At 41.6% G+C, this 25,309-nt stretch overlaps 1 protein-coding gene across 1 annotated transcript in view; it reads left to right on the top strand.

The window, feature by feature from the left end:
• akt1 (v-akt murine thymoma viral oncogene homolog 1) overlaps positions 1-20,320 on the top strand; it is a 36,881-nt gene extending 16,561 nt beyond the window's left edge. The window contains exons 3-14 of the mRNA XM_037746375.1: positions 4,737-4,865; positions 7,398-7,509; positions 7,816-7,942; positions 8,483-8,614; positions 8,727-8,792; positions 10,108-10,176; positions 10,320-10,445; positions 12,015-12,143; positions 15,733-15,947; positions 16,159-16,246; positions 16,462-16,564; positions 18,420-20,320. Of these exons, the coding sequence (XP_037602303.1) occupies positions 4,737-4,865; positions 7,398-7,509; positions 7,816-7,942; positions 8,483-8,614; positions 8,727-8,792; positions 10,108-10,176; positions 10,320-10,445; positions 12,015-12,143; positions 15,733-15,947; positions 16,159-16,246; positions 16,462-16,564; positions 18,420-18,499 (1,376 nt within the window). The 3' untranslated portion in view covers positions 18,500-20,320. The remainder of the gene's footprint in view (positions 1-4,736; positions 4,866-7,397; positions 7,510-7,815; positions 7,943-8,482; positions 8,615-8,726; positions 8,793-10,107; positions 10,177-10,319; positions 10,446-12,014; positions 12,144-15,732; positions 15,948-16,158; positions 16,247-16,461; positions 16,565-18,419) is intronic.
• The last annotated feature ends 4,989 nt before the right edge of the window (positions 20,321-25,309 follow it).

Here is a 25,309-nt window from a genome sequence, read left to right as displayed (position 1 = left end):
ACTGTTTGTGGGGGTCTGCGCTGCAGAGTGGTGGAGACGCACACAGACACAGACAGCCGGATATAGCTGCTTCCACTGTTGTCATGTGACCCAAGTTTGTGGTCACAGATGAGGAAGTTGCAGTGTCCTCCTGTCTAGAAAGAGCATTAAGGATGTGCGATGCAGATGTGGACTTCCTTTCTTGGTGTTGCATCTCTCTGACAGTCTTTATGAAAGATGCCGCACACAAACAGCTCTGCTTTTTTTTTACATCCGCATGTGGAAAGTGTGATTTAAAGGTTTTTGCAGTATCACAGTAGCTGTTTCATTAATATCAGGAAGGGTTTAGACCTCGAGTGTCACATTCCTTCATGACCTCTTCATATGTTTTGTGTGGCCTCGCCCCAGTGACCATGCACGCTTGTCATAATATCCTCAATATCACTGTTACATCATTCAAGAAAGCGACAGCTGTTTAGAGAGTCTAGCGACTGAGAATGGCGAGCCGGCGTCGTCATCTTCCCGACATCCATGTGACAGTGGGCCACCTCAGTGTGAGAGAATGTCTAGCTGACACACGCCACACGTATCACGTCATGTATGACCACCCATGCTACTTTTGGTGGATGCTGTGCGTCAGCGGAGCTGGCAGGAAAAAGTTCAGAGCCTTCCAAACTGGATGTTGTTGTAATCTGTTAACACACAAATACCTTTCACTGCTCACAGAGGCAGCGTACACACACACATGTATTTACAACACAAGCACATGCACGCGTACGCATAAACACCTGTCTCTGCCCATCAGGATCTGAATGCTGTGATGTACGAAAGGTCTTCACTCAGTCTGGAAGTGATTTGCTGTATTCCAGCTGCCAAACCAAAACTTCTAAACTAAAAAGTTTAGTCTCCACCAGCGAGACAAGCGTGTACCTTCGTCTGGTGTCACGGTGTCAGGTAGGAGGGCTCATTATGCTGTCCCTGCATTGTGCACATACTGTCCTCACTGTGGGCTGGCATGGACTATAGCTGGGGGATATGGGTCAGCCAAAACCTGACCACAGAACGAGGCACCAGCTGGGGCCCAGCTGAGGGAAACAAGGATCTGTGCGGAGGGCTCATGAGACTTTCTGGCCGCCGTGTAAATGATTTAGGCAACTTATGTTCGTGTTGAACAGGTTTAACTCGGAGCTGATACAGCTACATGTACTCTTAAATGACACCTCTTCTGTGCTTTGATTATTTAGATTTTATGCTGAAGTAAGGAAGTCTGGTCTGTGATAAATAACGCCATGCATGTGGATTCCCTGGAGACCAGCGAGCACGTGACATGGGTGACTGATGTAGGGGTTGATTGGTGAGGCTGGTAGTTTAAAACAGACAAACGACTCATCACGGTAATTGTGTTGCATTGAAACCATCCACCAAACCTATTCCTGCCGGTGCGTATTTTAATTAGGACAGCACATCTAGCACGAGTGGCTTTTGTTGGAAGGCTGCAAGAATGGCAATTTGAAGTCGAGCTAATTTCTAAATGAGCTATGTTTGGTGTGAAAACACTTACTCTGCAGAAAACCAGATGAAAAATCTCCTCCTGTGCCATGATGAAAAATGTAATAACACATTGGACATCTGCTGTGGATTGAAGACTAAAGTATATTGTGCTCCAGGGCAGATGTTTCCTCTACTGTGGTGACTGGTGCCACCACCCTGCCAGTCGCAGTAAATCAGGTGTTTTTGCACTTGGATATTTGCTTTGGGGTTGATGGCTTGATGCTCTGCTGGAGGGAGATGTACAGACGGCCTGAGTTACAAGGCTTCATCCTGCTGTATGTGGTCAACTAGAATGCTTTTCTCAAGTGTCCTTTTCCTGTCTTCCTAACCTTTTATGTTGACAGATAAAGGACAAATGGAAAATGTCCTATTTAAGGTTGCAAAAAGGGTCAGAAAGGGAAGTTAAAGTGGCAACAGATACCTTTTCAACTTTCCTCCCCCTAGCGTTTCCAAGTGGTATTATTTGGTACCGCTGTTGCAAAGACAACCGCTTCACTTTCATTTTCTTTTAACAAATACCAACAACACAGTTAGCAACATGGCTACCTCTAGCAGCATGGCTACTGTTTTGGGAATTTGTGGAATTGCTGAATTTTTGCACAATTTCAAAATATTTTTTTTCCTTTTTAATCGTGAACTTGGGGGGGAAAAATACACATAAAAAAGCAATACCAGGTCTTATGGCATGTGTGGCTGAAATTATGCCCATTTAATTGAATTGTAACCATGCATTGCATTCAGCAGCCCATTGTAAAACATTTCTTTTATAAATTAGTTGTTCAGCTTAAACCCTAAGTTTGCACACATTCCCGGAAATTTGTAACTCTAGTACTAATAGCGTTTGCTGCTCATGTCATCGCTTTCTCAAAAAAAATGTAGAAAAGAAGCGGGAAGAGGAAGTTCATAATTTTGAGGTGTCAAAAGTGAAAAATCTTGAAGAGTGACATTCAGCCAGTGTTGTAAATCCTTGTCCTCTCCTTAAATATTTTATAAGGACGAACACCAAACAGAGGAGACATTACGAGCTGCTGTTTTGGTCTGTGCTGTCTCAGACATGATCTGTTATCAGTTTCATCAGTCAGAAGTGTGGGTTTGAAGGAGGGTAACAGAAGCTCATATTGACGGATCTCCTACACACACACACACACACACACACACACACACACACAAACCCTCTCTCTCACACACATGCCACACTTCTGTGTTAGAGGAAATGGGGCAATTAAGGACAGCTTGCTACAGCTCTGCATGGGGTTAATATGCGGCTCCGTAATTAAAAATAAATTACACTTTTCCTGTATAAATATTCAAGTCCCTCTCCACTGTGTGCCACTGCCTTGTTATGGTATGTAAGCTATTTTTTCCCCCGTCTGCACAACATCTGGCGCGACATTTCCTGAAGCGTCACCGGAATAAATTGAGTTTTGTCTGCCTACGAGAGATTCATTTGTGTGATGCTAGTGTGTCTAAATGAATGGGATGCACATGCATGGCTTGAGGTTATGGCCGTTGTCCAGAAAATTGGAATTGTAGAAAGTTTTATTTGAAAATCGAATTGAGGCCTTGGCAAACACGATGCTGGTGTTACAAAATGATTGATAGGAAAGAGACAGAAGGGTGGTTGCGGTTTTATAAAACAATTCACTAAAATATAGATGCCGTAACTGTAAATGTAAAGCATCTTTTTACAGTTCTCAGATATAGCTGTGCAAAATTAGATGATTTGCATCAATTGATGCAATTTGAGGAAGCATTGGTCATGGCTGAACGCTGCAAATTTGAAAATGAAAACAATCTGGGTGTCTGGAGTTGGAGAGAAGTGAGCTTACCAGACATCTGTAGTCTGCTCCTCATCTGTTCTTGAGGCAAGCAGATCAAAGCTAAATTAGCCACTACTAGCATAACACACCTGAATCTCCAACCGAACTGTCGACGGTTAAGTTGCATTGTGGGTAAATGTAGGTGCCAGGTTTCGACAAGGAAGAAGAATGTGTGGAATAAACTAAGAAATGATCTCGGATTCTGCATTGATTTTGATACTTCTTGTTTTAAAGGTACAGTGTGCACAATTTGGCGACATCTAGTGGTGTGGTTGCAGATTGCAACTAGCTGAGTACCCCTCCGCTCACTCCTCCCTTTTTCTCCCTTTCCTCTCTCCCCTTGCAGTAACGTGAGCCGCTGAGTGCAAAACCGTGGTAACGCCGTTCGCCTCGCTCAGAGGCCATCCTTACCATAATAACACTACTTTAGGAGCAACGACAGTCAGACGGCAGCTGGCGGCACCACGGTTTTCTGCTCTGCGCCTCACGTTACCGCAGTTTCACAATCATGTCAGAGAACTACGGTGGCCTTCAGATAACGTAAAAACGTGAAAGGCTCTCTCTAGAGCCAGTGTTTCGTTTGTCCGTTCTGGGCTACTGTAGAAACATGACGGAGCAACATGGCGGATTCCTTGAAGAGGACCTGCTCCCTATGTAGATATGAAGGGCTCATTCTAAGCTAATGAAAACAACAATTTTTTAGTTTCAGGTGATTATACACAAATGAAAACATAGTTATAATATTCAAACTGGAATATTATATTCCATTTCTGCTAATAAATCCTTCGAAATGTTACACACTGTTCCTTTAAACTGTCCATTTGGGGTCCAGCAGTGTTCTAGGATTGCAATGCTGACAGATAACTTTTTTTTAACAGAGCTAAAAGCCTTGATTTCAACTTGCCAGTTCAAGGAAACGGTAGGAGGATAGAAAACTTCCCTGAGAGTTTTCATTGCAAGTGACTGCTGGAAAGGGGACAGACGGGGCGGGGGGGGGGGGAAAGGGTCCTGACTCCTACTAAAACCACCATTTGTCCTGCAGCTGACCTACACTAAAAGAGAGACGCCGACAAGGTGGTCATTTTAGGGAGCACTAGTGAACAGCATAGTAATTAGATTGCAGGAAAATGGGTTGCACCTCTGGGAATTAACACCGAAAGAGAAAGGACAACACTGTTTTGTCATTAATCACGAAACCACAATGTAAACAAAATGATTGTGCATTGGTCAGCGTTTTGAGAATGTGAGAGCATGTGACGTTTTCTCATTATAGGTTTGTCCGTGAGCAGAAAACCCCCTCTGAAAATCTCCATTACGTCGTCACAAGTTGTTTTTATCTTGTCTCCTGTAACTCAGCCGTCCTTTTCAATCTCTTTCTCATATCAGGAGAATACATCAAGAACTGGAGGCCAAGGTTTTTTCTCCTGAAGAGTGATGGTACATTCATTGGCTACAAAGAGCGACCGCAAGATGTTGACCAGCTGGAAACCCCCTTAAATAACTTCTCTGTCGCAAGTGAGTATCTGCTTCAGAGAAACCGCTGCATTTTTTCCCCCTCTGTTTCTTGGCAGCATGTTTCACCCCTTTTTTTTGTTTGCTGCTTTCTTGTTTTTACTTGCATTGTTGTTACAAATATGTTCACATATTTAGATTTTACATGAATCTGGCTTCTCTATCCACCTTGAAAAGTAATTATTAACCGTTTATAAAAGCATGCCCAAGTGCCTGTGAGGTAAAAGTATGAAAGTGAGTCCTCTCCAAGTATATAACCAAGTATCCCTTTATCATTGTATGTCACTGTAAACGATTATGAATGGAGACATTAGCAAATTGGCTGTAGTATCGTCTCAACTGCTTCACTGTGAATTTATTTCAATAGGGGCACCGCTCCAGGGCAAAGCAAGCTCTGCCACTGAACGTGCATGCAAGATGTCTGGCTCCTGACATTAATACATCAGATGCCATTCTTCTCTCTGTGTGCATCTCCTCCAAACTCGCTTTTTATACTGTGACAGAAAATAACAACAACAACATCATAAAAATTGCCCAGAGCAGCCCAGCCCACTCCATCTTCACATCAGAGAAAGTTGCTGTGATAAGCTGTGCAGATGACTGAACACAGCAATTAGACAGCATACTGTTTGTTTAACAAAATGTTTCCTCTCCGACACTCTTGAGTTATCGTGGCTATTAGCCGCCTGATTTCAAGTATTTATCTGGGCGCCGCTCCGAGGCTCCGTCTCCATCAGCGGCGGCTTTGGTTTTTGTCACCACTGCGACCCCACCGCGGAGGACACATGGTGCGTCGCTGCTGACGGGGCTGCTGCAGCTGGATTACATATTCAGCCTGATGGAGCCATGTTGGATCTCAGTGGTGGTCCGCGTCTCCCCTGTCCTCCATCTATCAGACAGAGGCCATTTTGTGTCACGTTCTGACATATTTGCTGACATGTTTCATTTGGGAACAGATGTTAATGTGAAGGAGGTGCAGATGGAAATCTCTGCTTTTTTTTTAATTCAGTTATTAGACTGTTGTGAGTAATTGTTTTGCAAACTGCTTACAAGACAATTATTTGTTGCAAGAGTATAAGAATTGAGCGAAAAGGAGGGAAAGGATGTGGCGATTGGCTTTTTAATAAATCTTTGATAAGAATAAGTTAAATATGTCAGTGCCAACTAGGGCTGTCAAAGTTAACGCTATAGTAACGCGTTAATGCAAATTCGTTAACTAATTTCTTTAACGCATTAATGCAACTTACGATTTTACTATTGTAGCAGACTCAGTTTTAAAGCTAGTGTGAAGATACTGGTATTATATGAAACTAGAAAACCCAAGGAATCCATTGGTACCAACCGTGTCATACTGTCGGGAAGGAGGCACAATAACGCTCCAAACGTACGCTAAATTTTGACGAGGAAAAGCTGTCATGGCCATTTCAAAGGGGTCCCTTGACCTCTGACCTCAAGATATGTGAATGAAAATGGGTTCTATGGGTACCCACGAGTCTCCCCTTTACAGACATGCCCACTTTATGATAATCACATGCAGTTCGGGGCAAGTCATAGTCAAGTCAGCACACTGACACACTGACAGCTGTTGTTGCCTGTTGGGCTGCAGTTTGCATATATTTTTTTATGCTAAATGTAGTACCTGTGAGGGTTTCTGGACAATATCTGTCATTGTTTTGTGTTGGTAATTGATTTCCAATAATAAATATATACATACATTTGCATAAAGCAAGCATATTTGCCCACTCCCATGTTGATAAGAGTATTGAATAATTGAAAAATTTCCCTTTAAGGCACATTTTGTTTGGATAAAAAAATGTGCGATTAATCGCGATTAACTATGGAGAATCATGTGATTAATCGCGATTAAATATTTTAAACGATTGACAGCCCTAGTGCCACACAAAACACACAAAAATGTTCTGATTTGAGCTTCTCTTTTGCTGTTCACTGTAAATTTAGTATCTTTGGGTTTTGGAGAAAACGGGCGCTTTGAATACATCACTTTGGGCTCTGGGAAATAATTCAGTATATTTCTCACTATTTTGTGATATTTTATAGACAAAGCAATGCATCAATTAATTGAGAAATTAATTGGCAGATAAATAAATAATGAAAATAGTTGTATATACAAATTGGCTGTAGATCGTCCAATAAAAACATATTCAAAAAATACATTATATTTGGAAAAAACAAGTGTCTAATTGCAGAATTGTATTAGAATTTTGTATTTATTTATATATTCATTCATTCTAAGGAGATCTGGGTTTTATGTAATACCACACAGATTACAAATTATTAACATAATAGGACGATATAGGTTTTGATAAGTTTTATAGGGGCTGACAAGTTAAAGATTGGAGTTGTTTTCCTCCACCAAAGTGCACCTGTTCTTTTCCAAATTGGCCGACAGTGTCTGTTAGGGTGGCGATAAAGATAAATGGCTATAACTGTGGGTCTGTCTCTCCCCTCTGCTCCCCTACACACTGGCCCTTCTTGCCATCTCCCTCCCCTCCCTCCCTCCCTGGCTGTGGTCAGAGTGCCAGCTGATGAAGACGGAACGGCCCAAGCCCAACACATTTATCATCCGCTGCCTGCAGTGGACCACTGTCATCGAGCGCACCTTCCACGTGGAGACCCCCGAGGAGAGGCAAGCGAGACGCACACACATCCTCTCTCTTAGCTCACAGACCAGTAAAACACAAATCATTTACATGCAGAGAATTTGCCCATGTTGCTAGAAAACACTTTAACAGCTCTGTTTTTCTAACATCACACACAGACATACACATTTAATCATTGTTATGCACTCACACAAGGTCCACTGGCTATTGGCAGAGCTCACACTTGAAATTGCCTTCCTGTTGATAAGAAGACAATTACATGATTGGGCTGCTGGGCTTGCATGATGGTAAATGGGCTGATGTAATCTTTCTGCTGCCTGTGCCTCCCTCAGGGAAGAATGGACTAAAGCCATCCAAGCAGTAGCTGAAGGCCTGCAGAAACAAGAGCAGGAGATGATGGACTCCTCTCCGGACCCCATGGACATGGAGGTCTACCTGACCAAACCCAGACAGAAAGTGGTACGACCCTTTTACACTTCTCTTTGCTGTCCCCACATTGACGCACCTCAGTCGCTATTACCATAAACCTTTAAGTTTATTCTTTCCACCCTGAGTCTGGGCTTCCAAGTTGACCATTACTCCGCTCCTCCACCCAGCTCTGCCTTATTTGCACTTACACCACTTTAGCCCTACTTCCTTCGCCTCTCCCCCTGCTACTTTCTACTTTCCCAACATCAGCCGTGGGTGGCTTAGCACCAGATAGTATGTCCACAACCCCCACATGTGTCATGACATAAAGGTCCAAGGCCACCGGATTGGATGTCCCCCACACAACCATTTTCAAAATTCTCCTTAGCGCCGGGGTCGGAGGTTAACTGAGACACAACCACATATAGGCCAAACCATTAGAGGAGTGGAAATTGCACGGTGGGTAAAATGGTGCCTTAAATGCCTCTGTGTTGTTGTCAGTGGGATTGTGTGCCTTGGCTAGTTAGAGCACAAGTTTGTTAATGCTTCTGTTTGTAACCAGACGCCACTTTCTCTCCTCTGGCTCTGCAGACTATGCACGACTTTGAATACCTCAAACTCCTGGGAAAAGGCACTTTTGGCAAAGTTATCCTGGTAAAGGAGAAGGCCACAGGACGCTACTACGCCATGAAGATCCTAAAGAAGGAGGTGATCGTAGCAAAAGTGAGTGGATGCCAAAGACATTGGGGGGGAGGGCAGTGGAGTAATGACTGATACCTAAATGGTTAGCCATTGTGAGAGTTGCACAAACACTCTTTGTGGCTTTTTTTTTCAGGATGAAGTGGCGCACACACTCACAGAGAACAGAGTCCTCCAGAATTCAAAGCATCCGTTCTTGACAGTAAGGAGCCCCTCCATATACCTAAACCAAACCTTATTTTAACTCACAGAGATCCTCGGGAGCCTCTTCAATCCAACCCAGCAGCATCCATTCAGAAAAAAGGGTGCAGTTTTACCAGGAATGTTTTGAAGAGCTGTTCTTACAAAAGCTGCATCGGAGCTGGGCCTTTAATAGCAACACACAACGCTTTTTTGTTATCAGTTAACTCTTTCTCTGTAAGTCCGAGGTGGGTTGTAGTGAAAAGCTCCTTCAAAATGTTAGGTCTAAGTGGTGGGTGGAGGCAACACATAATGTGATGTGCTCAGTGGAATGAATGGGACCAACGTTTGCACATCAGTTGTTGAAAACACATTGGATACACTACTATGCTGTGGTTTTTTCTAGGGCTGTCAATCGATTAAAATATGTAATTTTGATTAATCGCATGATTGGATATGATTAATCGCAAATTAATCGCTCATTTGTTATCTGTTCAAAATGTACCCTAAAGGGAGATTTGTCAAGTATTTAATACTCTTATTAAGATGGGAGTGGGCAAATATGCTTGTTTTATGCAAATGGATGTATATATTTATTATTGGAAATCAATTAACAACAGAAAACAATGATAAATATTGTCCAGAAACCCTCACAGGTACTGCATATAGCATAAAAAATATGCTCAAATCATAACAGGGCAAACTGCAGCCCAATAGGCAACAACAGCTGTCAGTGTGCTGACTTGACTATGACTTGCCCCAAACTGCATGATATTATCATAAAGTGGACTTGTCTGTAAAGGGGAGACTCATGGGTAGCCAGAGAACCCATTTTCATTCACATATCTTGAGGTCAGAGGTCAAGGGACCCCTTTGAAAATGGCCATGACAGTTTTTCCTCACCAAAATTTAGCTTAAGTTTAGAGCGTTATTTAGCCTCCTTCACAACAAGCTAGTATGACATGGTTGGTACCAATGGATTCCTTAGGGTTTTATAGTTTCATATGATACCAGTATCTTCACTCTAGCTTTAAAACGGATGCCCGCTACAACCTAAAGATTTCAAGTTGCGTTAATGCGTTAAAGAAATTGCTGGCGTTATAACAAATTTGCGTTAACGCGTTATTATTGCGTTAACTTTGACAGCCCTAGTTTTTTCAAATTCTCTTCTCATTAGACATTTGTGTTTTTAAACATGCTACCGAAGGGTCGAAGCTGCAACGTGCATTGTGATGTTTTATGTTACAATCGGCTCTTTAAAGGCCAGCTTCCTCTTGAATTAGCTGGAAACATCAGCACCAAGTTCTGCTTTGAGCGTTCTCGTTCTCTGTCTGCAGGGACTGAAATACTCCTTCCAGACACATGACCGCTTGTGCTTCGTCATGGAGTATGCAAACGGTGGCGAGGTAAACCATTTTAACCATCACTAAATCTGCAACTTTAGGTGAATCAGAAAACTTATGAACAGTGTCGCTGTTCCTGTTTTCCCTGGACTAACCAACTTTCTCTGCATCTGTCCTCTGCCCTCTTACTGTCAATCTCCTCTCAGCTTTTCTTCCATCTGTCAAGGGACCGTGTATTCTCAGAGGAGCGGGCACGGTTCTACGGTGCAGAGATAGTGTCAGCGCTGGACTACCTGCATGCTGAAAGAAATGTGGTCTATCGAGATCTAAAGGTAAACGTGTGGAGTCACATCCTCACTTTCTCTCATCCTCGCTGTCAGCCTCTCTTCTGTCTTTCTCCTTTTCCCCCCCTTCCCTTCATTTCTCCCCTGGCAGGATATAAATAGGGTTTGCCTCCATCGAGAGCAGTGGCAGTGGCCAGGGCGTATTGATCTGCCTCCCCCAGATCAGTCTCCAGACCTCACTGCAGCTGGAGGGAGGCTCGGTCCATACGCTTACTGCAGCTAGACAGAAATAACCACCAGTCCTCTTTGAACACATCGCCACCGCCTCCCGTTATAGCATGCTCACAGTGTTCTCAGTGGGTGATTTTTGTGCACTTTGTGCATGATTGATGTCATTTTATATGCTGGCAGTACAGTAGTTATTAGTTAACAAAGAGAAAATGTTCATCATCCTAAAGTAAAGACGCTAAAAGGTTTTAGCTGCTTCTTTTTTAATATCAGCGTTCAAAAGCTCTAAGGATGGGATCAGAGATGGATGCTGCAGACTGATGGGACATGTTTGGGTTTAGGAGGGCTGTGGGGGGTTATCGGTGTTGCAGTGGGCATATGTAGCCGTACTACTTCCAGCTGAAAAAACGATAGCAGCCAGGTCAGCACAGCACTCTCTCCCCTCCCCTCCCTCCTTCCCTCCCTCTCCCTTGGGTTTATGAGGCAGGCTCCCAGCCTGCTAGGGTTCTCCTGAAAATGCCAGGGTAGCAGGATTGGAGGATGTGCTGACTCTGGCCAGGCGCTGCTGGCCACGTGTGAGCTACAGCTGCCAGGTGACTTTAACGGAGAGAGAGGGAGAGAGGACACGCTGATATTAAAAGGCCATGCAGCCTCAAGGCATGACACTGCATGATGCACATCCTTAGGGCCTTGAGATCAATTTACCTGTACATGTAGTCACTAGGCACGTTTCCATCCACCTATGTTTAAGGGAAAGTTTTTATTCTTGGATGCGGTGAAAAAGAAAAGATGCGATGAAGTCTGATAAAAACGATTTTTCAAATACACTTTTGTCATTTTAATTCCATCTGTTTATTCTACTATAGAAAAGGCATTTGTGACAAGCTACCATTCAGCGTTAAATGCCTACGCTCCACTAGAAAGACCATAAAATTAGGAATAAAAAAAACCTAAATATAGAGGGTTACCACAACGTTGCTGGTTTAATTCGAGATAGGGGGACCCTTTTTGTGTCTCGCCATAGCCGTAGATAAAAACGTCACAATGTACACATGGATTAAGTGACCAATTCATTCATTCATTCATTTAAAAAAAGAGAGAGAAAACTCTATGACAACTTGGGTGGTGAGCAGCAATGAAATGTCATAAAGTTACTGGTTCTCAATTGATTATGTTATCTTTGCATAAAGGTAGTTCATAAAAACAGACACTGATTGACAGACACTCAATACTTGCACAATAATTTGATGGCAATATAACACTGATGCCTGTATCTTTGTACATTTATGAATCAATATTCCCATCACCTGCCGGAGATATTAGCTTGTTAACTCTCCAAACAATGAGTCATTTTACGATGACGCTAACATCTGTCTTGTTTCCCCTCAGCTGGAAAACCTCATGCTGGACAAAGACGGACACATAAAGATCACAGACTTCGGCCTGTGTAAGGAGGGGATCACAGATGGAGCCACCATGAAAACCTTCTGTGGGACGCCAGAGTACCTAGCACCAGAGGTAACCACTACAATGATTCAGTCCTCCTGAAATATTGACTTCACCCTTTCGTGCAACAAAGTCAGTTGTATGTAGGCACATACAGATGGATGACAAATGAGAGGAAAAACAAACATAAAGTAACCTTTCAGGTCACTTTAGAGCTGCCAGAACAACACTTCAAAGTCTCTGAGACCCTACATGGTGGGATGCAGGGATGGAGGAAGTATTCAGGTCTTTTACTTGAGTGAAAGTAGCAGTATAGAGTGTAAAAATACTCTGTTACATGTAAAAGACCTGCATTCAAAATCTGACTTAAGTAAAAGTACAAAAGTATTAGCATCAAAATATACTTAAAGTACCAAAAGTAAAAGTACTCATTATGCAGAATGGCCCATTTCAGAATCACATTAATATTTTATTGGATTATGATTATTGTGTTCATCGCTCTAATGTTGCAGCTGGTAAAGTTGGTGGTAATTTTAATTTATGCTGCTGGGTGGCTTAGCCTACATGAATGTATTATAATCTATAAGTTTACTTGTATTTTGTATCAATAATGAGAATTTGCAAAGTAACTAGTAGCTAAGTACATTTTTTAAATAAATGTTGTGGAGTAAAAAGTACAATATTTGCCTCTGAGATGAAGTGTATAAGTAGAAAGTAGCATAAAATGGAAATACTCAAGTAAAGTAAGTAAGTACAAGTACCTCAAAATTGTACTTTAGTACAGTACTTGAGTAATATACCTAGTTACATTCCACCACTGGTGGGATGAACCCTATTCTTCGAGGATTGTGGAGGACAGCGCTGTCTAACGTAACTTTGAATTGGTTGAGATCAAACCATACACTGAGCCTTTATGCCCTTCAAGGAAGCATGTGCGTTCAATATGTTTCTTTACCTTAATACCTGGCTATAGTGTTACTTAATAAACAAAAACAAAGTGAGATCATTTTGAGTATATTCTACATGTGTTGTTGGACATCAGTGGATGAGAAGCATGTGGAGGAAAGGGCAGCTGTCCCAAAAATGCCTTTCTAATCTCCAGCTGAAGTCTGTGAGTTAATGAGTGTGCCGTGTGCCCAGGGCAGGGCAGCCTGCTCTCATATTTGCTGTATGAGTAGGGGTGTGGCTACTCCCTATTGCGTGCAGGTATGACAAGTGCTGGAGTGGGCTGTGTAACCCGATATTGCATTGTGAGTGTCGGTGGTATGTGTGTGTGAGTGTTTGAGCTAGTCCCTCGCCTGTTGCCGTAAAAATGTTTTCCGGGAGAAGGGTGTCCGTGTTGACACAGTTGCCGTATCGTTTGTTTTTAGCCTCCATTTGGAATTTTCTGGTTGGGGGAGGTGGGTGTGATTGGCTGGCAGCGCCTCAGGAAACGTGAGCTTCCGACCCCTGGAAAAAAAAAGACCACATTGGCTACAGCTGTTGTGTGGCAACAGGGGAGCCACAGCCCCACTGCTGCCCTGGATGCCTCGCCTGACCTGGGCAGAGCCAGAGCTATCCCACAATGCATCAGGCTGCCTCATATACTTCTTATTTTCATCAGTCAGATCAAAAACTTGCCTCTAACCATCAGCACCAGGCCATCAAGCCTAGTGTGTGAATATTTACTCCCTCACACCTGGGCAACCATAAAAGAAAATGTTTATTTTCTATACTTCTATTTTTATAGAGTTCCCCACCTGTCCATCCTAAACTCCGTCTAGCCCACCTCGCTGCTCCGCGGAGAGAACGGCACAGTCTATGACAGCTCTCCAGCCTTCGGCAGCGGAGAGCAGCGAGACATCAGGGGGCGTTACCATGGCAACAGGGTCGCTGGCGAGTGTCTCTATGGAGTGCAGGCCAGGCAGTGTTACAGGTTGTTCTGCAGTAAACAATGACCTTGTTGTGTGTGCTGCACAGGAATGCTGTAACGTCTGGGAATATTCCACCCAGAGCAGGGGGGAGAGAGAGGGAGGAGAGACCCAATCTGCCTGACCAGTTTGTCTCTGGAGTAAGCTGTGGGACAAATTCACTTTGTCACTTTTATTAAGTAGTTACAAGAAGAAAACCATTATTGGCTGAGGGAATTGGCTTTTAGGGAATATCTACAAAGAAAAATGTGGACAGTTTTAATCTAGCCACTGAAACTGATCTGAATTCACAAGATTAATGTCCGTCAGCGCCGAACTCTGTGAGCAAAAAAAAAAGTGCAGTATACAGAGTAGAGCTCCAGAGCAGCAGCAAGTGTTTGTGCTTTTATCTGCTCTCTCCTCCCCCTGTCTGTGCTCCTTTGGGGCAGTGTAACAGTATTAGTTTGGGGCTGGGGCCCAAGCAGGCAGGAAAGCAGTCCTGGTTACGTATATGAGGGATGAGCTTGGCTCCTGCGCTCCTGGCAGCTTCACAGCTGTGGCGCTCTTCTACATATATGGGGCAGCTGCGGGCCCAGCTGTCGCACGGTGTGAATCACACGACAGCGGCGCTGGAAATAGAGACGGCCCAGTAATCCTAGCCCCACAACGGCTTCACGTTACTCCCCCTGCCCTCCCAATCCTCCTCCTCGATGCTCACCACTCACCGCAGCGCCAGGCGGAGTGCCCACATGCGCGGCTGCGTGCACGTGCACACACACAGTAGTTTTGTTCCTTTTACGGACACATCCGTCCATCTGTTTTCCAGGACCCTCTCTCTCTTCCTCGGCCTGTGCACTGTTGTGTCCATATCTAATTCTATTAATCCACCCACGTCTTTTACCGAAGTTTCTATTCTTAGGTCTGAATTGCCCAGCATTACGCTGCTCCTTGAGGTTTAAGAGAACAGGCTGTTCTCCTTGTCTTGATTTCACCTTCAACATCCGCCTGGCGAGGTAGAATCCAGTACATGTCCCCGGAGACCTTGGAACAACTCCGCTCAGCAGCACATTAGTCATGCAACAGGTTGCGCTGCTCAGCGAGCACAACACTGGAGGAGTTTGTCTCATTAACAACTGTCGAGAGAAGTCATCCTATGGAAATAATAAGACTAAATATTCACCCCTCTCTCTCTGGTTGTGTTCATTGAACAGTTTGTTTGTAGGACTGGTCAGTGTTTGTTGCCACACATTTGCTTATTTAAGCGACCCACACCTCTGCTGCTTGTTGATCTGCATGTGTGTGTTTGTGTATATGTGTGGAAGGCCCTGTGGTGATTAAATATGCAGGGCTCCAGGGGAAACTCTATCCCAGCTCCTAATGTGAGATGTGAGTCAGTGTTGGCTGGGGCTGCCTCAAAAGACCGGACCAGGGGGGGGGGAGCAGGTGATTTTGGTGGGGGAGTGGGGGTGGGGTGATGGGGGACAGTTGCTTTAGGGTCTGTATGTTCAGCCTAAAGAGCTGCTGTCTTCACAGCCATGTGATGTCCAAACACAACCTCTAAACTGCCACAAAACCATAGGAACTAAACATGTTCTTTAGCTTGTTCTAGGTAGATAAGACATATTTTTACTTTATTATAAGACAGCGGTATTGTCATATGAAAGAATATAATACCTACGTACTATATCCCCCTCCCCAAGTAGTTAAAATAGCTCATGAGCATCCCAACAGCTGCATTAAATAAACTTTTACAACCCCTCTTCATCCCCAAGGTGCTAGAAGACAACGACTACGGCCGCGCTGTGGACTGGTGGGGTCTGGGGGTGGTGATGTACGAGATGATGTGCGGCAGACTGCCTTTCTACAACCAGGACCACGAGAAGCTGTTCGAGCTCATCCTCATGGAAGACATCCGCTTCCCTCGGACACTCGGCCCCGAGGCGCGCTCGCTGCTCTCTGGCCTTCTTAAGAAGGAACCGATGCAGAGGTGAGGAGCCTCTAGTGTATCCTCTACAGTAGTGAAGCTCAAAGTGGCATTGTTTATGATTAAAAAACGTATTTTTGATACGAGTTTATGAGCTTTTCTTGTGATAAAATCCCTGGAAAAGTGGAAATAAATGTATTAGAAGTACCAGTTTGCATATTTATTGATATTTTTTCTGTCTTGACACATTTGTTCTTTTGTACTTGTCTTCCAGGTTAGGTGGAGGGCCCGACGACGCCAAGGAAATCATGCAGCACAAGTTCTTCGCAGGCATCGAATGGCAAGATGTTTACGAGAAGAAGGTCAGTTTCTGAAATGTTCATGTTGCTTTGTTTCAACATCATTTTCTTGAAAGCTCAGAAAACCATCACTTCCCCCTGGGATCAGAAAAAGTTGCATCACTCGAAGCGCCACCATCTAGAAAAGATGTAAATTGACATCAAGAGGACAACTGTTACCAAACTGTATGACGCAGCTGATGTGCCGATATGTTTATATCTCTTCTCCTCTCCAACAGCTGGTCCCGCCGTTCAAGCCCCAAGTTACCTCGGAGACGGACACACGATATTTTGATGAGGAGTTCACAGCACAGACCATCACTATAACGCCACCCGGACAAGGTACCGCCAAACCATACACACCCGCACGTATACTACACTTACAATACGACTTTACTTATGTGATATAACACAACTTCAAATCATCAGACTGCTCGTTATTGTGGACCTTTAGTGTTTGAATGCGACAGTAAAGGCAGATGTGAGCTGTGGACTGTGCGAGAGATGATGAATTGCCACCTAACTTGTATAATAAATTTCCCTCCACCTCCTGTGAGACTTTATTAAGAATGAGGAATTACACTTTCAATTCACTCAAGATGAGAGCAGACTTTTTTTCCCAGGGGTTACTGAATTACTAATCCTTGAAAAAATGGTTAATGAATTAGTTCTTATGTGAAATCCCTAAAATGATTGCCCCTGTTTCCTTTCATTTTCAATTTTATATCAAAATGTAAGCTGTCAGGTTCATAAGAAAACAGATTCACTCTTTCAGAAAGATTATGTTAGGTGTTTTCCTCCTTACAGAACTTTCTTGGTGTGAGGATCTAGTTAGTTTTGGGGAGTTCATAAATGTGAGTAAAGAAATCATTCTGCTGACATACAAAGCTCCCTTGAGAGGAGTCTCCCCTCTCCTGGAGAGCCAGTGCCATTAAAAAAGTGTTGTGTCTCACAAAGTCATCAAATGCATTTGAACTACAGCCAGCGTGTCAAAGCAGAGGAGACTCAGTATAAGAAGAATAATAAGATAATAGATTGACAGTATATAGGATTATTGGGACTGTGTGATATTGACTAAATCAAAATAATTTATGTTTTTGAATGAATATTTTGAAAATGTGGTGCCTTCAAAAGATACAGAAAAAAGGAGTTTTAGAATCGATGATTAGCGATGTGGTGCAGCATTAACTGTTTATTTCACTCAGCAAAGTTACCACCACTACTACGACTGTAATGCAGCTTTTAAGACTAGGAAAAGTCAACATCCTACTACAGCAGTATAACAAGCAACATCTAAGACAATATCTATTGTGATATCACATTGCAACATTTTATCAGTTGCGTCTAGAAGGTAACCCGCAAATTGCGAAAACTTTGCAAAAGCTTGAAAAACTAAGAGTAGGTGATACAGTTCAAATCCTCTGTCACACAAATCATATATCCAATATAAAAGTATATGTCATATACTGGAATATTTAAAAATTTCTGGAAAATCAATTGAGAGACTGTTAATAGATAAAGAGGCCTGTTTTTGTCTGTCCAGGAAATTAAATACCAGACAAATTAAGAAACTGCATCACATTGATGCAAAAACCAAACTAAAATCCAGAGGTAGAAGAAGTACTCAGATCTTGTACTTAGGTAAAAGTAGCAATACCACAGTGTAGATATACTCTGTTCCAAGTAAAAGTCCTGCATTCAAATTTCTACTTAAGTAAAAGGACAAAAGTATTGGCATCAAAATATACTTAAAGTGCCAAAAGTAAAATTACTCATTATGCAGAATGGCACATTTCAGAATAGTGTTTGTTATATTACTGCTTTATATTTATTGATGCATTAATATATATAGCATGTAATTCTAATGATTACTTGAACTATTAATGCACATCATGGGACTGGTGTTGGAAATTAGCTTCCGCTATATAGACGTGTAAAGTACTTTGGACACTGCTTCTGCAGCTGTCAATGTTTCTCTGTACTTGTCCCTTACAAATACATACAATAAAATAATGTGTTCATCACTTTAATGTTGCAGCTGGTGAAGGTAGTGTTAAGTGTTAACTATTTTATATATTTTATCTGCTATAGTTTGGGAAAATCTCTGACAGTAGACAATATATAGTAGACATTATTGTCATATCGCCCACCCCTGAGCTCTACAAGGAATAAGCAGTTGTTTGCCCTCTGTCCTCAGATGACAGTATGGAGTCATTCGACAGCGAGCGGAGACCCCACTTCCCCCAGTTCTCCTACTCCGCCAGTGGGACGGCCTGAACGACCCTCATACATTCCTCCGGTCCCACCATCTCCCCTCTCCCCACACCGACTGCACTCTCAAAAGACCGGGGCCACAGCCCCATCCTCCCAGCATTGTCTGCAGACGCCGTCGGTGGATGTAACATTTACAATCTGCAAGTTGTGTTTTTCCAGGAAGGAGGAAATTCAAGACAAAACAAAGATAACTGTGGTTGTTCTGTGAGGCCTTTGAAGACTTGACCACGCTGAGAGAGAGAGAGAGAGAGAGTCAACACTACCCTGCATCTCCTAGTTGTTATGCTGTATACTGAGCAGGCATCCATACACCATAATGAACGGGGAAATGTAGTCATGTCATGCACAAATTAGGCCACTGATGTGAATTTTTGTATTGAAAATATACAACAGAATATGAATCAACCATTTCAAATAGAAACAGGCATACTGAGGACCAAAAAGATCATGTGAGCAGAGAGTGTGTGTTGTTTGTTGAGTGGGTAATAAATACATGTTTTCCTCTCTTAAGACTTCTGAACAATTCAAATACCATTCAGACTTTTTTGGCTTCAAAAGTGAATGTACCGTATCAAATAAAGTCAATCTTTCTGCATACTTATGGCTGATTCTCCTAAGACTGAAACATCTTCTGGAGGGGATTTTTTATCACTTTTTCTACTTTACTCTGATGCAAAAACTGACACCAATCGGTCTGTTGTGTTATCACGCTACACCACAATTAGTCTGATGAATCAATTGTGCAATACAGTCTGATGTGAGGACAAAAATGCAGAGCGATTAATCATTAAGGTGGCCTGCAATGGATTCCTCTTGACTGTTTGCACATCAGAGTCACCCCAGTTTCCTGTTCCGGATAATAACTAGCTCCTCCAGCCCCACCCCCCGAAGTAAGTGCTTCTAGTTCCCGATGCCTTCCTATCTCGCCTCCGTGCTGCAGACACCTCCTGGTTTCCCTCTGATCAGGGTCAGTTGCTGCTGACCCATCAGAAACTCTTCTCTCCTCTGGGTTTTTCCTCCGTGTACAGTACAGTATTGGGTGTTTTCCACCCGGTGCATTCACTGCAGCCTCAATGAGGTCACGTTAACACAACACATCTTCTTTAGGAATACTTTGCAAACAAACTGGGCTTCAGGGGAAACACAGAGTCACCCTTAATTTGCTACTTTTTGTCCCTTCACGAGTTATTTATATGAGACCAGCATTGACTAAAATGAGTTTTACTGTGCCAATGATATGCACTTTGCTGCCCCTTAAAATGATTGTATTTGGACTTTGTGCTTTATGGTTGGTAAAGACTAAATTAGCTTCTTTTTTTATAATGTAAATTCAAATGTTGTGGATACACATAAAACAAGAATTGCTTGTTTGAATGATTACTCCCCTTTTACAGACGGCTGAGGCTAAACTGAGACTCTTGGGAACTGAAACTCTCTGTTTTCAAAGTGTACTAGAAGTTTCCTCAGTATTTTTTTTTTTTTAAGATGACAGATAATAATTTTCCAAAAGTGCATCATACGTTATTGAATGTAATGGTTTTTATGGTATTGTTTTCACTTTGATCGTTTGCAAACCTTTTTGTTCGGTTTCTGATTGTTACTTATTCCTATGCACGCTCACCCCCCTTTTGCTGTCACCTTCTGAAAATAGGGAAATTCATTTTATACTTTTTATTTTTTATTTCAACTTTTTTTTTTTTGTACCTTGCCCTCCCATATTCCTGAGACTGAGGACACCAGCTTTAGTAAACAAATAATATAAACTTTGTACACTGTTTTTACTTGTTTCTTTCAAATTGATGAAATAAAAGGTCTTAACAAAAAGCTATGTAGACTCTCAGACTTTTATTGTGAAATCTTACAGCTCTGCTCTTGAAAACGTACAAATGAACTTACAACATTACCAAAAAATCTAATATTTGGATAATAAACCAATTGCGAAATAATGATTACTGCGGTTAGACATTCCTACTGTTATTTTACAGGAATGACAATGTTGAGAGGATTTCCTCTTTTTCTACAGCACTTTTGTTTTTACCACAAATGTCCTTCCCAGTCCTCTTATTTGCACCTGATCATGATCTTCCTATCTTTCATTTCTTGTTTTTCTCCCTGATCTTTCACTTTTCATACAATTTCACTTCAGTTTGATTTGGATTTTATATGGCTATGACTTTTAAGTTCCTTTAAGTTTCAATAGCTACATCAGCAGGTTCTACCTTTACTCTCTGCCACTAAATAGTGTTGGATTAGTCAATAGGAGCAGGAATTGTGTTCATCTAAACCTCCCTGTGATTGCACCCTGCAGATAAAACACAGCTAAGTGTGTGAGACAAATGCTCCAGCAGCACACGGCGGCTCTGACTGTGTCTTGGCCGTGTTCTCTGCCTCTGCAGGACCGCTCAGGTCCACGTCTGGGGCTCTGCAGCTGGTCTGAGACGGCAGAGATGCTCCCCCCGGGCCTTTGGGCAGATGGTACAGTCTCTGGAGCAGATGTTGACAGCCAGGGCTCACACAGTCTGTCTTTTGGCCAGCTGCAATACACAGCGCCACACAGCGAGACCGAGGCTTGGCCCAGTGTGGCGCTCACCTGACAACCATCCCTCACCTGACTCTCGAGCTGCATGCACTGCCCCAAAACGTACACACACCGCAGAGCCGAGGCTGCGGCTCCGCCACGGGCCTCCCCTGGGTGATGGAGTGTTGTGCTGTGTGAGGAAAGTGTCACTCACAGCCTGCGAGCCAGAGCTCCTCTCTTTGTACTAGACAAAAATGTTTCCTCTTATATGTCACAATATAGAGCCAGTGGAGGCTGGCATTGATATACTATATGAAGTGAATCTTGGTAAAAGCCACTATCTCATACTGGTTTTGCTTTTAGAATCTATAGGAATTATAAATGAGAGGTTGTAGCCTCATATTTGTATCCTTAAACATGTGGCTTTTGAAGCTTCGAGACACAAGAGTGATGCAAAAGCAGCTGTAACTCAAAATCAAGAGGATGTAACATCTATTTTCTACTTACAATGTAAAATACTAAAGCTATTTAGCTAATTTTTTTTGCTTGATTAAAGTCTCAGTATAAGATTCTTCACTGCAAACTGTTTTATAACACTGTTTCAGCAGTGAGAGTGCAAGATCAGCTGCATAGAGGCAGGCTTCAACTTGCATTCTCCTTACTGACTGACTGCACTATGCTGCTGCAACTGCAAAAAGATCATACAAATATAACAAAACACATAAAAAACTGCAGGAGACAGTGAAAGCAGAAGGAGCACACGGGGCAAAATATAGAGCCACCAATCACAAATTTGCCTCAAGATGCTTTACAATCTGTACGGCGTACCACGACCTCTGTCCTTCATGACCCTTGATTCAGATAAGGAAAAACTTTTACATGGAAAAAGTGGAAGAAACCTCACAGAGGACGGATTCCTCTCCCACGGCAGGCCGACATGCAATAGATGTTGTGTGTACATAATAGACCCAATATAGTAACACTAATCAAAGGATGCATCTTCAAACAGATCTGTGCCACACGACCTCCTCTCCACCGTGGAGATCAGGAAGAGGACACAGTACAATACACAATACACAAGAGGCAAAACTCAAGCACACCGTTCACACAGATAGGAGGAAGGAAACAAATACAGACAGATAGAGAGAGAGAGACAATAGGAGAACTTACACAAAAGGGAGCAAGAGACACAATAGGAGAGGCTGGATCTCCTGGAGGACGAAGAAGATCCAGATCCAAACATCTGGATCGAGGCAATGATCAGCCAGGACAGAGAGACAGAGAGAAAGAGAGAGAGAGAGAGAGAGGTCCAGGATGGTCAATGGTCCAGCATAGCGAAGCCTGAGTTAAAAGACAGGAGACAGCTTGTGGGACAGGGTTAGAGAGATGCAGTGGTTTTCAGAAAGTTTACAGTGTTTTTGTCGGTACAAACATGGACTATAAGTTCTAGGTTTAATAGATTGTCATAGTAGGAGAAGCACGGGTGTTACAAATAACATCAACGGTGTCTCTGTTCTAGGGCTGCAATGATTAATCGATTAATATTAAATTAATCACAAACTATTTCGATAACCGATTAATCAGTTTGAGTCATTTTCTAAGAAAAACTAGTCTAAATTCTCTGATTCCAGCTTTGTAAATGTGAATATTTCCTGGTTTCTTTACTCCTCAGTGACAGTAAACTGAATATCTTTGAGTTGTGGACAAAACAAGACATTTGAGGACGTCGTCTCAGGCTTTGGGAAACACTGATTGACACTTTTCACCATTTTCTGACATTTTATAGACCAAACAACTAATCGAGTAATCGGGAAAATAATCAGATGGATCAACAATAAAAATTATCGTGCAGCCTTACTCTGTTCTATTCAAGTGTCCCAGTAAGCCGTGACAGTTTGACAGTGATCCATCATGCACAACAGGACCCTGAAACTGAAGCAGGTAAATGGAATTCAGCCATCATTCATTTTATTATTTACACCTAGGTGCTTTTCCTACTGTGACATGTCAAAATGTCTTATTGCTGTGTCATGCGGCTTGGTGGAAGGAAGTGGTGTCGTGATTTGGTGAAGGAGCATATGAAGGTGTGACAGAGGTCAGGGCCCTCGGAAACCGGTTCAACCTGTTGACTACAAGCCCCTTCATATCAACACTAAGAGCTGGGATGAAGTGGAGGGGAACACTCACTCGAACTTAGTATAAGGACCTTTTAATTGTAAAATAAACTGTACTGTTTGTTTAGAGTGGCGTAAATCAATAGTTAACATTCTTGTATGCATTGTAAGCAATATCAAATCCGTGTAATATGTGGGAAGATTATTTAAACACATTGTAGAGATGCCTTTCCTCTCATATTTACTAGACTGGAGGTAATCATTCTCCTCCTGCTTTACTCACTATCAACACTATAAGAGCAACATATCAGTGTGTGATGAAAGAAATGAATGAATGATGATATCTAACATGAGCACAGTGAAACATCGTGACTTTGTGGCTTCATTGAATTTGCCCTTAACATCCTGAATTAATCTTATGACAAAAATGGAAATATTTGCTTGAGATCAATACTTTAAATTGGAACTAGAGCGCCATCTAGTGGGTATTAGGTTTATGTAAAAAAAAAAAAAAAAAGTATTTGGATTAATATTCCATATCCACACATATCACCAGATGTTTTGTTTGATAGTTGAAAGCAAATGATAATAAAGACTTAGTACAGTGATACTTTAATGTAATACTGGTGCCTCATACACAATTCAACAACAATAAATCAACATTATTTTAATCTCAAATCCAGTCTATTCCTTGACGCAGCAGTTGTAATTACTATTTTAGCTCGCTGCCACAGAAAAGCAATATATATATATATATATATATGTATATATATATATATATATATATATATACATATATACATATTTTTTTGTGTGTTATATATATATAATATATATTTGATATATATATATATAAAATTATATATATAATTTAATTTTATATATATAATTTTGTATATATATATATATATATATATATACAAAATTATAATATTTTTTTTTCTGTTGGCCAGCAGTGAGACACAAGATAAACAAAGTCCTATGGCCGTGAATAGACGCGAAGATCGTCTATAAAGGTAATGAATAACCAGATGCTTAAACTGTAGCCCAGTCTGCAAAAAAAAATTAAGTTTTAAGTAATGGCATACACTCCTACTGGAGAGCCCTCACAAAGCAGCTGCTTTAAAATATTACAGAATACATTATAAAATATCTCCCTAGTGAGGATGTTGTCAGACATGTAGCACCATAGTTGCACTTAAAATATCCTCAGCAGATATTATAATGTAATAAATAAATATTTATCTGATATTCACTACATAAAACAAGATACAGTATAGTATGGATGGAAGTCTATGAATAATTACAGTGTACTTTACTATTTACAACAACTTTATAAGTACATTCACTCACTAATTTCGATATACATGAGCTTTACTTGAGTATTTATATTTGATGTACACTTTGTACTTCTACCTATTCACACATACCGGAGGCTCTCGACATTATAGACTAGTTTCTTTGCAGAGTCAAATTTTCTTTCAACATATGATAAACTTGTTATAAGTTTGTAACCATGTTTGTCACCATACTGAGCGTGACATTTTACAGGTGAAAAATAACCTTGTCAGTTCTCTCTTGTGGACAAACTACAATGGGGGCACTGTTTCTACATTAGCTAAAACCTATTTTGGCATTTCTGTACTGCAATGTATTGTTTCTTATCAGCAGACTTATACTGTATATCGATACAGCTATATCTGCAATAAGCTAATATCGGCCAATACATCTGCATGGCTGATTTATCAGTCCAGCTCTACTATAAAGTAATTCAAATTAGCTCTACCTCTGCTTCAACACTAAAGTGCTGCTTACCTGTCAATGCATCAGTGATAATAATTCAGTAAGATAATATTTATAATATAACACTCTGAAAAGGCCTAGTATATGTGTGCTTACTTTTGTTAATTTAAGTTAATTTTGTTTGTTTGTTTTTTACTTAAGTAAAACAAATGTTTTGAACACAAGACTTTTACTTGTAACAGAGTACTTTTATAGTATAGTATGGCTACTTTTACTTCAGTAAAGGTCAAGGATATATATACTTATTATATTACTGTCTACACACATAAACCACAAATGCCCCAAACAAACAAAATAAAAAAAAAATATTAATAATTAAAAAATATTAAATAAGATAAGATAAGATGAACCTTTATTAATCCCCAGAGGGACATTCAG

This window comes from Sebastes umbrosus, chromosome 16, assembly GCF_015220745.1.
Source record: "Sebastes umbrosus isolate fSebUmb1 chromosome 16, fSebUmb1.pri, whole genome shotgun sequence".
NCBI classification, from domain to species: Eukaryota; Metazoa; Chordata; class Actinopteri; order Perciformes; family Sebastidae; genus Sebastes; species Sebastes umbrosus.
The sequence above is the reverse complement of the archived record's forward strand: the minus strand, read 5'-3'. Positions and strand labels throughout refer to the sequence as shown.